This window comes from Cyprinus carpio, chromosome B17 (assembly GCF_018340385.1).
Source record: "Cyprinus carpio isolate SPL01 chromosome B17, ASM1834038v1, whole genome shotgun sequence".
NCBI lineage: Eukaryota > Metazoa > Chordata > Actinopteri > Cypriniformes > Cyprinidae > Cyprinus > Cyprinus carpio.
This window is the reverse complement of record NC_056613.1, coordinates 27,334,299-27,349,178: the sequence shown is the minus strand read 5'-3', so window position 1 is coordinate 27,349,178 and position 14,880 is coordinate 27,334,299. Positions and strand designations below refer to the sequence as shown.

Below are 14,880 nucleotides of genomic sequence, written 5' to 3'. Positions count from 1 at the left end.
ATCTTAATTTGAAATTACACAGAATGCAAATTTCTTTAGTTTCTTCATACATCACATTTCATCCCTCTTTATAAAACATGATTTTCATTTACTATGTTATCTTGTTATTAAGCATGCTAATGTTCAAAAAAACTTTATTAGGGTAAAAACTGTTGCATGTAATGGAAAAGATACTTCCAACACAGGCATGACTGAGAGCTGTAATTTGTGTAAAAATTTAAATTATTCATATTTATTTCTCTGTATTTGGATTACTATATTTTTAATATACAAATATTTGTATGAATAATTTCAATATTTAAGTGTCTATTATTAAATAAGTAAAATAATAATCATAATAATAAAAAATGTGCCTGTTTATTTCTTTATTACTGGACAATAACTCATATTTTTCTTTAAACAAGTACTCATTGACCATTTATTTGCTTCATTAATTCACAAGTGAAAATATTTCTTAAAATCAATTCCAAATGTCATTAGACAGGCAAAATAAGGTACATAGTAAGATCTGCATCCATTAAAAAAAGAACAGTTTATTCAAATCATGAACAAAGAATTGTGAAACCATTTTAAGTCAAATAACTGTGAGAAAAATAAGGCATACTCCTTTTGTGGAATGATCACATAAAAGCACAAAACTCAATTCATCATTTCTTGCCACACTGTAAAATCTCTGAGCTGTATGAGCAGAAATAAGTCATTATGGCACAAAATTTCATCTGTCCAATCACCATTCAGTTCCATTATACATCTGTCCCAAGTTTCCGTGAGGTCATGTCGTAGTATTCAAATGTGGCTAAGTTTATCTAGTTTTCCCTTTAAAAGGAGTCATAAAATAATAATTATCCACAAATCAGCATGAAGTCTATCATCAGTGTTTCTTCCACAATTTGAGGTTGATGCTGCACTTCTGCACTACGGTAAGATGAGGGCACTAGAGAGCTAAAAGCACTAACACGGCTTTCAAATAGACTATGACGGTCATTTTTCAGAGCAAGACAGTTTGCAAACCAGGACCATAGGATGTTGCTGGTGTCCAAGTTGGCCCCAAAAGTCTCATAACATTTTCTTAATCAAGCTTCAGAGGCATCTGTTAAGTAACTTGGTGATGAACACAGCAGCTTTCCAGTTCGCAGATCTAAAACCTTCAGCTGACCAAAGCAGAAATCCACCATATATCTTTCCAACTGACCTCAAACTCTCAAAGAACAAGTCCCAAATAAAAACGGAAGTATCAATAGTCATTCATTTCAAAACAATCTTTCTTTCCCATTCTAAAATGAGATTAAAAACTCCTCGGGGTGTCAAATAGGGCATTTTTTTGTCATTTATACAAAGAATACATATTTACAGTACACAGACTCTGCTCGTAGCAGGCATCACAGTACAAAACATCTGAATGACCAATCAGATCCTTTTATTAGGATTAAACAACTACGTTTGAAAAATGGTTGGCAAGTCAAATAATAAAGCTGTACATGTACTGAACTCAACAGAAAAATGTCCACCTGCAAGCCTTTGGACAACACATTTTTCAAGTGTCATTTAATAATAATGATAAAAAAATTTAAATTAACAACAAAAATAAAAGTCTTTTAAAAGATTTGAATATTTAAAATTCTACTGGCAAAAAATATGTCATATTAGTGCAATAACCACACACATGATGACGTTTTTGAATAAATGACTATAGTTTAAATGAGGGAAACAAAGCTCAATACAACAGAGTATGTTCCCATATTAACTCAGAGGCATAAACAGAGTAAAATTGTTAGCATTAATAATTCTACATTAAAAAAAAAAGGGAGTAAAAACATGGAAATGTTCTTAATGAAAAGAGTTTTAGCTTACTAGCTTAGGCAAGGTGAAATTTGATCAAAGTTTAAAACGACTAATCAATACTGTAGAAAAAGAGGGACAGTAAACTCAATGAATTTAATGTTTGTAAAGTTTGTAAAGAATTTAATCATTGTAAATGGTCACAACTGTGTTGGTTCATCTTTTAAAAGACAAATGGACAAATTTAATCTAAAAACCAATAGAACACCAAATTTAAAGCATACATGGCAACCCAACAACAACCGAATCTTTTTAAACCAGCACCACTGAAGAAAACATCAAATTAAGAGGTGGACACATGATCACATTTATTCGTGTATGGTCATCGTTAGCTGTCAGCCCACAGGGCTTTATGAAGAGACAGGGCAGCCCATTCCAGAAGTCCACAGGCGCTTCTCAAATCTTGATCCCGACTGCAATGTTCCTGCGTTCACTCCAACCGCAAACTTGAATAAACTGACAGAGGCATGATTCAAACCACATCTGTGGCCAAGTCCCGTTTACACTTCTCAGACCTTCTTCAATGTTGCTTCAAGTGAAGGACACTAGTGCTGGTGGCCTATGGACAGCACCAGAGGTATCAGACAGCCTAGAACCAGAGCTCCAACCTCCACTTTGCTCAGTCCCTTCCCTGCGCTGCCTCCAGGCGAGTGGCTGTGGCCGCCCATGCCGCCCACTTCCGGGAGGACGTGCACCGTGGCTACGTATAGGAAGGTGCCGGCGGAAAACAGCATGGCCACGCCGGTGGCGTTGACGTCAGATAACGCCTCTTTACTGCTCTGGATGGAAGAAGAGGAAAAGTGTTAGACGACGGGTGAATCTAGGACACAGTCGGAGTGGTAGAAACGTGTTTTTTGGCAGACATTAAATATTCAGTATTGTTAAGGGATGCTCGTTGGCGTCCCAGCGGTAAGACTGCATCGCTTGTCTGCATTTCAGTGATTTCCATGCGGTCTAAAGAAGCACAATTATGGGGTGTTTCACAGCAGGAGAGCCAGAGGTGAGTAATCTTCACTCTGCCACCTCAGCCGTTCCCATGGCGATGGGAAGCCTGCAGGACAAATCTGAAAAACACAGCGTGGGTCTCCATGCTTGTTATGTAACCCTGGTGAAGCATCTGAAGTTATTGCTATGAAGTTATAAAAAGGACACTAAACAGGGTAATTAGCAGATATAACATTATGGATACGTGTCTGTATATTAGATGCGTGCAGGTCTTAAAGGGACAGTACTAAACATTCTTTCTTGTTTAGTGAATCTTTATTAATGTAAGTTAATTAAAAGACAGTTGTTAATTGTTTATACATGCTAGCTCAGGTCCGTTAAATAACATTAATAGATACAACTTTTAATTTTAATAATACAGTATTAGTAAATTTTGAAAACAACATTAAATAAGATTCATAAATGAAACTATTTTTCATGGTTAGTTCATGTTGACTAATGGAACCTTGTTGTAAAGTGTTGCTTTTTTGTTTGTTTTTTTAATAGTTAAACATACCTGACTGAGTCCTACGTAGGTGAGCATGGCCAAAACAGGGGCAGCCAAGGCAAAGACTAATAGATGTTTCCGGATACGGTTTCTTTCTAAACCCGCATGCATGAGGAAAGAGACGAGTCCAAACGCAGCAGGAGCCTGAAATACAAGACATATCAAGATGCGCCAGACTTAATCAAATTTAATGAGTATAAACTATTATTAATAAAAAAAAAAAAAATAAAAAAAAAAAACGGTTCTCACACCCACACATAAAAAAAAAAAAAAAAAAAAAAAACAAATCAAGCAAAATAAAAGGTAGAGTCGTGTTGATTTATAGCCAATAAATAAATAGGATGCATTGGAAACACGTCAATACGTTTTGAAAAGGAGGCCACTGAAAAATAAAGGAGGCGATGGATAAAACAGAAGAGGATGATGTAAGGGCAAGTGATATGTTTTTGATCTCATTCACAATATTCACAAAATCTGCCCTATAATTAAAGTATAAAAAGTATTAAGAAAATACGCTGTATATATTTAATGCACTGAATTCAGAATTTTACAATTATCATTACAATAATACACAACAGGGCAATGCTTTAAAGACATAGTCTCAGATTACATGCAAAGCACATGTTGGGAGAGTGTGCATTAAAAAAAATTATAAAAAAAAAATCTTAGAGGTTCGGCTACCTGTCTCATTCATATTTGTGTCAAATTACACAAAATATGCTCACTAATATTCTACTACTTATTTAAAATATATTGAGTCTGTATTAAATTTGAAGATTTTTTTTTTTGGAATCAAGTGTCTTTATTTGGAAAGGCGCCTGCATTTACATTCAGTCACTCTGCAGGTATTTCTAAACAAATCAATACAAATAAGGAACAGCGCAAACAATTTATCACAAGAGTCAAATATATTCACAGAACAATAACGTAATACACAATGTAAAGCAGAAGCAAATTAACTTAAGATTGACTGTACCTTATGCAACATAATGGCCACAAATACAATGAGCTGGACGCTGGTCTGAGACGTGGACGCAGCCGCTCCAAGAGCAACACCATCAGCTGGAGCACAGAGAGAATAAAATATGATTATTGGTCAGATTTAACATATAAATAAGACACAAATACAATCTGAAGCTACTACTAGAAAGGAATAGGATACTGCAACTAAAGATGTTCCATTAGAGTATTTTTTATTTTTTTTACCTGCAGCATGAACGACCAATCCAAGTGTGGTGGTGACCTTAGAGCTAGCAGTCCTTGCTGCTTCTGGATCTAAAAATGTGGAGAGAACAGATTTAGACACTTTATACCATTTGTCAACAAGTAAAAAAAAAAAAAAAACACCAGCGTCACACTGACCATCACTGCTGTGCATGTGAGAACTGCCGATCTGATCCACCAGCAGCATGAAGACGAAGCCCAGCACCAGAGAGACGCCGATATAAGCGTGGAGCTGCTCGTGACTGTGGCCGTGTTCAGCGCTTTGTCCCATGACTCCTTCTACTACCTTCGGTTCAGAAACTTCTGCTTCCACCTGCCCGTGGCCATGGTTGTGCGCACCTAAACCAAAACATGAGTGGGTACAGCTTTGGAGTCATTTATATCATCAGTAATGGAAACTAACTAAAGCTTTGTCACTACTAATATATAGTATAGTAACAAGAAGTAGTGGTTTAGCATGACAAAACACTACGAAGCTATATTAATGTCACAATGTACTTGTGCACAGCATCATATCCAAACCTGCTCCATCTCATATGAAGTGATGGACAGTTTGATTCATTCCAGTACAATGTCTTTGTTCTGATACTAACTAAATAGAAAAAAAAGTTTTATTTATTTATTTATTTACAGAAAAGAGATTATATTTATATTATATACAAACACACACACACACACATATACATACATTATACATTATATATATATATATATATATATATATATATATATATATCTAAAGAATAAAGTGACTTTCATTAATTTGTTAATCAAGGTACATTACTATGTTTTTGACTTCAGGAATATTGTATTCTAATTGTATTTTATGTAAATGTACTCTACTAATCAAAAGTTTGGAGCCGGTAAGATTTTTAAGAAATTTAGGATGCATTAAATAAACTGGGCAAAGGTGAAGGTAAAGTTATAATTTTACAAAAGCTTTATATTTCAAATAAATTATGTTCTTTTGAACCTTCCACTAATCAAATAACATTGAAGATAAAAAAAAAAAATCTGTTTCCACAAAAATATTAGGCAGTACTTTTTTTGAACACTGATAATGTGTCTTGAGCACCAAATCAACTTTCTGAAAGCTTTGCCATCACAGGAATAAATTATATTTTAAAATATAGGACTTTATTTAAAAAAAAAAAAAATGTTATTTGAAATATCAATAAGTTTTCAATGTTACTGCATTTTTGATCAAATAAATACAGCCTTGGTGAGAATGACACTTATTTCAAAACCATTTAAAAAAAAAAAATCTTACCAACAGTAAATTTGAAAACAGTAGTGCATAAATATGTGTAATGATATCACTCTAATTAAGATTAATTTGTTCAAAAATCCTTGATATTTTGTGCCAGAATACAAATAAATTAGAATTAATATAATCAGATCCATGTAATAACATACATTGCTACAAAAGAGTCAGCTACATTTTCTTAGCAGTTTATAGTGTGTGTGTGTGTGTGTGTGTGTGTGTGTGTGTGTGTGTGTGTGTGTGTGTATATATATACACACACACACACACACAAGCTATATATTGTATATTACAAGCTACAGCAGAATGCCTACCACACATGAAAACATTCCTACAGATAAACATCTACATAACAGATAAGGATTCAGGAATGAAGAACTTTGCCCAAAACTATGAAATATTTCATGCATTGAACAGAAAAGGAATCAATGCATCAAACGAAGCATAAACTCGAATCTCACCTTCCAGCATTTCCTCATAGAGTGCATGAACTCCCTCTGGAATAATGACAGCCAGCGCAGTGCCACACAACAGCCCGGCTCCCAACACTGTCACCAACTTCAGCTTCTCCTGAAGACAGAAGAGGAGTCACAAACACTTGCATTTACGTAACTAAATGATCTATTTAGGTGGGGTTGATATCAGGTCAACTTCATGTGCAAAAGCTGGATATCATAAAAATAGGTTTAAAATATATTAATCAAGAGAAGTATGAAGGTACAATCACAACAGACCACAGACAGAGCAATATAACGGCTACGCAGACAAATTAACTAATATTTGGTTATTCTGAGAGGAGAATCATCTTATACATAACATTAAAAGTCAAGGATTTTTGTTTTTGTTTACCTAAAAAAAAAAAGAAAAACCCTTATAATGATTTCTGGACAATTATGTTACTGACAACTGAAAAAAGTAAAATTCAGATTTACCAATACAGTAATAATGGCATTTAGAGTTTATTAAAAACAGTTATTTTAAATTATAATAATATTTCACAATATTACCAGTTTACTGTATTTCTGGAACAAATAAATGTAGCCCTGCTGAGCGTACGAAATGAATATTAGTAAATTATTGTGTAAAATACATACATACAATTCAGAGTTTCACTGTATAGTTTATGGGTACTTTCAACTGCTGATTAAAAACTGAAGAACTTTACCTCAGTGTTTTAAGTGCCTCCCACGTTTCTGCATTAATTACTACAAACATGTTTTGATGGCTCATAAACTATTCAGCTCGTTTGTCCAGAAAATCAATCTAAACCGTATTTTAAAATCAGTTCCGTGTCAAATGTGTAAACAAATACAGTACAGCGTAGGTGGCAAGTTAAACAGCGTGGGTCTACAGTATAAACTTACGGTTGATATCACATTCAACATTTCAACTTTTAAGACTATTGAGTGGCTTAAATCAAGGGTGCGCAAACTTTTGGAGACATCCCAGTCCTCAGCACTGCACATGATGGACGACTATCTTCTCAGAGTTAGCTTTTTGGAAAGAGCTTATCTCTGCAGGAAGGTACATTGAGAAACTCCCAAGGACTGAGCACACCATAAACTATCGCAGACATGTTCAACTCAAGTTAAGGCTCACCTCAGAGAAGTTGACAGCCAGGGGAATTGTTCCAGCCACATAGCAGCCGACTAGCATAGCCAGAGACAGCAGACTGATGGAGCTGAAGTCGTCCATTTCAGCTAAAGATACACCGCTGTCTCAGTCTGAGAATCACTTTCGAGTTTAACAGCAGCTCCTGTACAATCGACCGATGTCTGGTGCCAGTAGATCCTTCTTAACGTACTTGGATTGGTGTATTAGCTGGTTAGCTAGTCAGTTTTATGCATATATTCTTACAGATCAGACGATTAAACTCGAGCTTCCACTGCTGATCTGATGTAAAGTCGGTTCGGAGCTCTTGGTACATTGACCTGGTCGATTATCTGAACGCTGTTGCTCAACTTTAATCACACAGAATCACGTCGCGCTTAGCAAAGGCTAATGTTAAATCATAACAATCGGTCAGCGATTAAACAAATAAATCAACAGATTTGTGATTTTTTTCATAGTCTACCTCTCTGCTGTCAGGTTGCGCTTAATGGCATTGTGATTCCTTAAAAGGCGACACAGTTTAGTCGCAGTAAACCCATCTAGTTTGTTACCTATTCCGCAGTATCGACCAACACTGATCGCCAACTAGCCGAGTGTAATGTTGGCAGTGAGAATAAAGCACTTCCGGGCCACATCGCCGTCAAAACAAAAGCCCCCACCTCCTTATTAAATTACGCCAATCAACGTCATCAAGCCGACAAAATACTTGTAGTTTAGCCTTCTACAAACCTTAAAGGTATAAATAAATAAATAAATAAATAAATAAATGTACTTGCTGATAATGTAATATTAAGTACATGCAAATATTTTATTTATATTTTTATTGTACCGTTCATCAGTGAAATATATATTTTTAAAAGTTCACACTGTAATCATGCACTGATCTATATAATCTCAATTACAGATCCATATAATCATGTCAAATTAAAAGTTTGATTTTAAAGAACATTTTAAAACAATATGTTTTTAAAAACCCTTTGTCATGCTTTAAAGAAGTACACTTACTGTATTTTGATGTGTTGCCTTACATACTAAATCAGATGTAGGCCTGGTTTCACAAACGGGGCTTAGCTTAAGCCAGGACTAGGCCTTAGTTAAATTAAGATATTTAAGCAACTTTTACAAAAATGCCTTCGAAGAAAACATTGCAGGTGTGCATCTTTACACAGAACAATGGCACTGACATATTTTACGATACGTCAGAGCAAGCTATATTCAGTTGAGACATGCATTTTAGTCTGGGACTAGCTTAAACCTTGTCTTTGAAACCGGGGTGTAAAGTTCTTTATTATAATTTTAACTGTAGTGTGTTAGTATATGATAGTAGTCTACATTTAGTAATAAAGGATAGTAGGATAGTAGCCTTCATAAAGTTAATATTTAGTCTATTTTAAATATACTGTAAACGTAAATCACAACTTTATCATTGCAAATGTGTAATTACATATATATTTAAATACATGACATACATATTTAACCCTCAAGCATCATTCGGGACAATTTATTTTTTATTTATTTATTTTTTAAGTCACTTAAGGGCAGGTGGGAACAAAGCATCCCATGATAGGGGACCAGCAAAGCTAGCATATGATTAAAAGCAAAACTAAAATATAAAATATAAATAGCTAAAATATATGTATTGGGATTTAATTTAAATTCATGCTGACAGGCCTCAGGTCTAATTAAAGTCTGTCAGTCCCAATCCTGATGTCAGGAGACCACGGGAGCATTAGAACATCCCTCATGTAGAACGCTGAGTGTTCTCTGCTTCTGTTCTTAGTTAGAACAGCCGCGTTTTGCTTATTGTTGGATTAGGAAGATCAAAGAGAAAATTATTACTGAAATTCAGCTTGTAATGCATTTTAGAAATGGTTACACTTAATATTTAGAAGGCGATGAAAAACTAAATTTGGGGATTTTCATAAGAGCAAAGGTCTGAAAATATTAAATGTCACCTTAGTTGACTTCTTACCCTTCAAAATAGCTAACAGCCAATTCTCACAGGCTGCTGCCTGCCCTGGGCTTCATGCTGAAAGACCCACAGTGCCAGAAACAAAGCACTGCAAATGTAGCACTGATATTGATTGAAGAGAGCCTGAATGTGTGCCAACGACTGTTGGCATGGCGTAAAATCAACAAAGAAATGAAAAATGTAATTTATTCCAAGCACTAATATTGCCTTCTGACAGCCTTATTGCAGTTTTGTGTGCTATTGTTGTCACTGTTACAATTTATTAAAGACATGCTATGTTTTGTATTGTAACTGAGCCTTTAGTTATCACAATTACTATACTGCATTTTTTAAATTTGCAATGCAATTTCTCATTATTTGGAAGTAAGTTAGCAAGAATAATTAACTAATTTCTGATTAGTCATATTTGCAGAATTTAAAATTGCAAGCATGAAAAAAAAAAAAAAAAATAAAAAATAAATGCTACCAAAAGTTGAAGTAACGACTGCAGTAAATAAAATTGAACATGTTAAAATTAAAGTCTAATAAAACTGTATTTGTTTTCTTTTGGTGACAATGCTACAGGACATCACAGAAAGATGAATTATGCACCAGCTGATGAGAAAAAGTACCCTTCATTCAACAATTAACATTTGACCTTCAGTTTAAGAAAAGCTAACTTCACTAATTCCTATTTAAACATTCATTTAATTATACAAGACCTTGAGCATTGCTTGATTCCCCTCATGTTTGCTCCTGGTTATCTAAACCTTGCAATTAGTTCAAACATACCTTGATATAGACCAGACCTATTTTGCAAGCAGAAATCTGTTATCGTTTCTGACCTTGGATCATTAAAGACACAGCACTTGAATGTATACAATTGAACAATGTAGCAACATTTATACACTGAAAATGAGCTAATTTTTCCATCTTTGTGGTCTTGAAATCAAACACTAGATGGAAGTGTTGTATTGTTTGTTATTCTCACACCTGTTGCCTGAAACCTTTTCAGGGGCTTGGCATTGCATTAAGAAGTTTGACAAATGCATTTATTCTAAACAACTTTCATTATATAGCAATTAAAGTTTACATTTTATAAGTTCATGCATTCTCTAGCACTATTCATAATGCTCTACTGTTTTGAGCTACAATATTATAAATACTATAAGGACTAAGATAATTATTCTAAAGTATAGAGGAGGTTTGTTGTCACATGAGGAAGTTGATAAAAGGTCTGTATCTCAGCAACTATAAGATTTTTAGGTGGGGGTGGGGGGTTTGGGGATTTGACCTAATATTGTATTATATTATATTCCTAAAAAGATCTGGGGGGTATACCAGAAAGCAGGTTATGTGACATACCCGGGTATGTTTAAGAGTAAGTAAGCGGATAACCTCAACTTTCGGTTCCAAAAACGGAGGTAACTTTCAGGGTATGTTAGTAGTCATAGCAACTCACTCTCTGAACTTAACCTGCTCGGGAGCAGGTTATGTTCCAGGGTTAGTTCACTTCAGTGAGCCTTCAGTGGGCATGACAGATAGCGCACAACATTATATAATATTACAATATGTAATATAGCCTATATATATATATATATATATATATATATTATATAATATATATATATGTTGATATGAGGAAGCGCTAATATAAGTAATAAATAAGGTAATATATTATTCTAATATGATTATTTCTTTATTTGGCATATATAAGAGTTCTCTGTATAAATTATAAAACACTATGATAAGGCAATGTTTAACTTATATATATCTATTTATTTTATTTATTACATGTTATATTATCTCACACATGGAGCGGCATTTTCTGTAATGTCTAAATTCTAAATCAAAATACATATCTGATATGACTTAATATATAATTAGCATAAAACAAACAATATAATTCACATTCTCAAGGATTAAAGATTAAATGGAAAAAAAATAAAAATGATTGCACAGCCATCAGTTAGGTGGCGATTTGCACTAAGCATGTAAACAACTAATGAACAAAAGAAAAGAAAGAAACAGCTTGGCACGCTTTTTCTTAGCGTCCGTTTCCATAGTGACTCGTCGATTCGTCGCTCTGTTGAGAATGTCTTGAGTCTTAACCAGAAACATACTCTGAGTTGAATGAACTTACTCCCGGATGTGTTTTTGGAACCACATACCTCGAGTAAGCAAGGTTTGGGGTTAATCAACCGAGAGTTCAGGGTTTAGTTCACGGTAAGTTAACCCTGCTTTCTGGAATACACCCCTGTTGTGTTCAGATATGTGAAACAACAACAACAACAACAACAACTAATTTAGACAGTTTTCCATTTTAAACCTTTTTTTTTTGTGTGTGTGTGTGTGTGTGTGTGTGTGTGTGGCTTGCATAAGAATAGAATAGAATAGAATAGAATAGAATAGAATAGTTATATGCTATTATTCAAGAGCCATGAAGTATTTCAAACTTTTATATTATATTATATTATATTATATTATATTATATTATATTATATTATATTATTGAAGAGCCATGAAGTATTTCAAATTTTAAAACAAGATTTGTTTCATATTAATTATATTATGTTATATTACATCGTATCGTATCGTATCATTTCATATCATATCATATCATATCATATCATATCATATCATATCATATCATATCATATCATATTATTGAAGAGCCATGAAGTATTTCAAATTTCGAAACAAAATTTGTTTTATATTTTAATATGTTGTATTACATTGTATTATTATATTATATTATATTATATTATATTATATTATATTATATTATATTATACACTGAAAAGCCTTTAAATAGATGATAATTCATTTAAAACATATATATGGAAGCTTTTCAAAAGCATTTTTTTTCCAACTTTAGACAGTATTTCATATTTAAATGTCTAAAGATCAATGAAATAGATCATTTTACACATCAAATATTATACAAGATATACTGTGTTGTATTTTATATATCAAGACAAGATACATTCTTGTGACGGTGTACCCTGCCGTAGGAGTCAGTATGTTTTCCTTAGCAATAACTGTGGACATGTTCAGTAGCTTTCTTGTAGATTGCATTTGACATGATTGCCTACTCAGATTATGACTTTTAAAAATAAACTCAACCTGAGAAATATTCACTGGAGTACAAAATGTGACGACTAGACTCAATCTCCTCTATTTATTACTACTTGAAAAGTGTCTGTCAAAAAGGAGAAGATTGCCATTATTACAGTCTGCTTGTGCACATGCAATTTCTGCAGGTAAAAGACCTAAACACAGCATCTCTCTCTGTCTTCAAGAATCAATCAGCCCTATTTCAACATGCATACACTCTGCTTTTAGTGTTCTTTTACAGAACCCATTTTCAAAGCCAAGCCCATTATGCTTATAAAAGACACAGAACTTTACTAAATTATTTATTTGGCTGTAGAGATTCAAGTTATTTTCCAATTCTTCAACTGGTCATTGGATGTTCATGTTGGATTTTATAGTAAATGAATGCAGAGATGTTACCTAGACAGCAGCTGCTGAAATTGTCATTCCTATTAGAAGATAAAAGGAAGAAGAAGAAGAAAAAAAAAAAAAAAAAAAAAAAGGCAGTGGCCCTTGCAACGTTTATGCAGTAGGTCTGAATTTCAGGGAATTAACCATTTGCTCCAAAGCAAAATAGAGGTAAATCAATTTTCCATTTTCTTTAGACTTAACTTCTATCTGGTGTCAGGCTAATGACAACGTGCGCCGTGGGACAGCGGTCGTTCATCAAAGCTGTTTTAGCTGAAGTGAGGAGCGCCCTCCCTCTCTCTGCTCGTTAGTTCCAGCAAAATTACTTCTGAGGGTTACTGCTATTCCGTGTAGTGTGTGGAATAAAAAGCCAATGCAATCAAATTTAGACCGTCTCTAAAAATAATTGAATGTCTTTGACTGTGCTATACCTGCATTGTGTACTCATGCCCCAATCAGTTCTGGCCAATGTGATTATAAGAGACTATAAGCTATAAGCTAGATCATAAGCTATTTTATTATTTTGAGAATGATAAACAAAGCATATAGGCTACGACGAGGTGACTTTCTTAATAAAGGATGTAGTGTAAAGAACAACACTCTGTTTAAAGGTGAAGTGCCTAATTTCTGTCACAAGCTAAAATGCATAAATAATGACAGTGTCAGGAATAACTATGTTCTCCTAACTCCATGAAAAACCATGAAACAGAAAGTTAAAAACGTGAGACTTTTGAGTTTTTAATATTTCAAAGCTAGTTGGATGCTGCATACTGGTGGTGGTTGAGGAGATTTTGCTTTTCAAAAATATGTAAAGCACTTTAAGAGTTGAGAAAAGGGATATGTGTGTAACCAATTTCTTATATTATAATATAAGTGATAGTACACCCTTCTGAATACAAACAGTAAGTAAATCACTTTTTCAAAACTTTTAATTTTTTAATAACTTTTAACTCATCATTTTTAAAAAAAGAGCTGTTCACACAACTATAGTTATCTTCAAAATTTCTTATAATTTTATCACATATTTCAACTTTTCACAAATTTCATATATACAAAAAGGTCCTTAATGTTATAATTATAGAAAGAAGTACATCAACTTTGCAGTCATAATAGTTACTACTGTATATTGATTTGAACACTGTTTCATGAGTTATTGTAATAATTCATTTAAAATCACCAAAAAAAACAACAACAATGAAATCATGCTGGGTAAAATTAAAATGTATGATGTACCTAACTTAACCATAAAGCTCAACACTTTAAAATAATCATAACTGTAATAGGAAAAGAAACTATAATGCAATGACATGCATTACTGTACAATCTTCGCTATGAAAATCATGAGAGTGTCTTGGTTATTTTTGGTGCAGGCAATTCTTTTTTTTTTTTTTTTTTTTATATGCCTTGGAGTTTAACAACAAAACCACCTAAAAAGTACCAAAACGTATCAACTCATGACTAAAAAAACTAAATTTTCATTTACGAATACTGAATGATTACCATATTTTGACACTACAGTATTTACAAGGTACTTTTAAGAACCATGATACAGTACCATGTCTGCCACAATGTTTTTCTTGTAAGGAATGCACCATGCATATTAAACACAAGGGTAAGATTTTTCCTCAGAGGTGTTTGCATTCAAATTTCAACAGCACTTCAGTGTTCTGCTGTTTTTATTAGAAGAAAAAATCCTCTGACACCTGAGGCAGAATCATAGGATCATCCTCACATACTCATACACATTTTGGATAACTCTCACATGGGCTCCAGTGTTATTACAAATACCTTTTTCCCCTTCTTCTTCTTCTTCTTCTTCTTCTTCTTCTTCTTCTTCCTCGAACTGTAACAATAAGCCATTGCATTGTCGTCATGGGCCAGAAACATTGTGAACATCAGTCAAACATTTATGAGCGCTGGTGAGGACCAGGCCCCGCTCTTGGCTTGGGGAGCAGCCTTCACACGCTGCCAAAACAAAGCTTATGACACGATCCC

General features: G+C 33.8%; 1 protein-coding gene across 2 annotated transcripts; it reads right to left on the bottom strand.

Moving 5' to 3' along the window:
* Nucleotides 1–513: 513 nt before the first annotated feature.
* On the bottom strand, nt 514–8,076 carry LOC122140202 (zinc transporter ZIP9). Of its 2 annotated transcripts, none has more exons than XM_042742959.1 (7): nt 7,419–8,071; nt 6,281–6,389; nt 4,694–4,894; nt 4,538–4,606; nt 4,308–4,393; nt 3,341–3,475; nt 514–2,618 (listed from the first exon to the last, which is right to left on the bottom strand). In XM_042742959.1, the coding sequence occupies exons 1-7, from the start codon at nt 7,512–7,514 to the stop codon at nt 2,385–2,387; spliced, it is 930 nt and encodes a 309-aa protein (XP_042598893.1). In that variant the 5' UTR covers nt 7,515–8,071; the 3' UTR covers nt 514–2,384. The 2 variants fall into 2 exon arrangements, with proteins under 2 accessions (XP_042598893.1, XP_042598894.1); XM_042742960.1 differs by lacking the exon at nt 514–2,618 and adding an exon at nt 2,625–2,903 and having other exon boundaries at nt 7,419–8,076.
* Between the last annotated feature and the right edge of the window lie 6,804 nt (nt 8,077–14,880).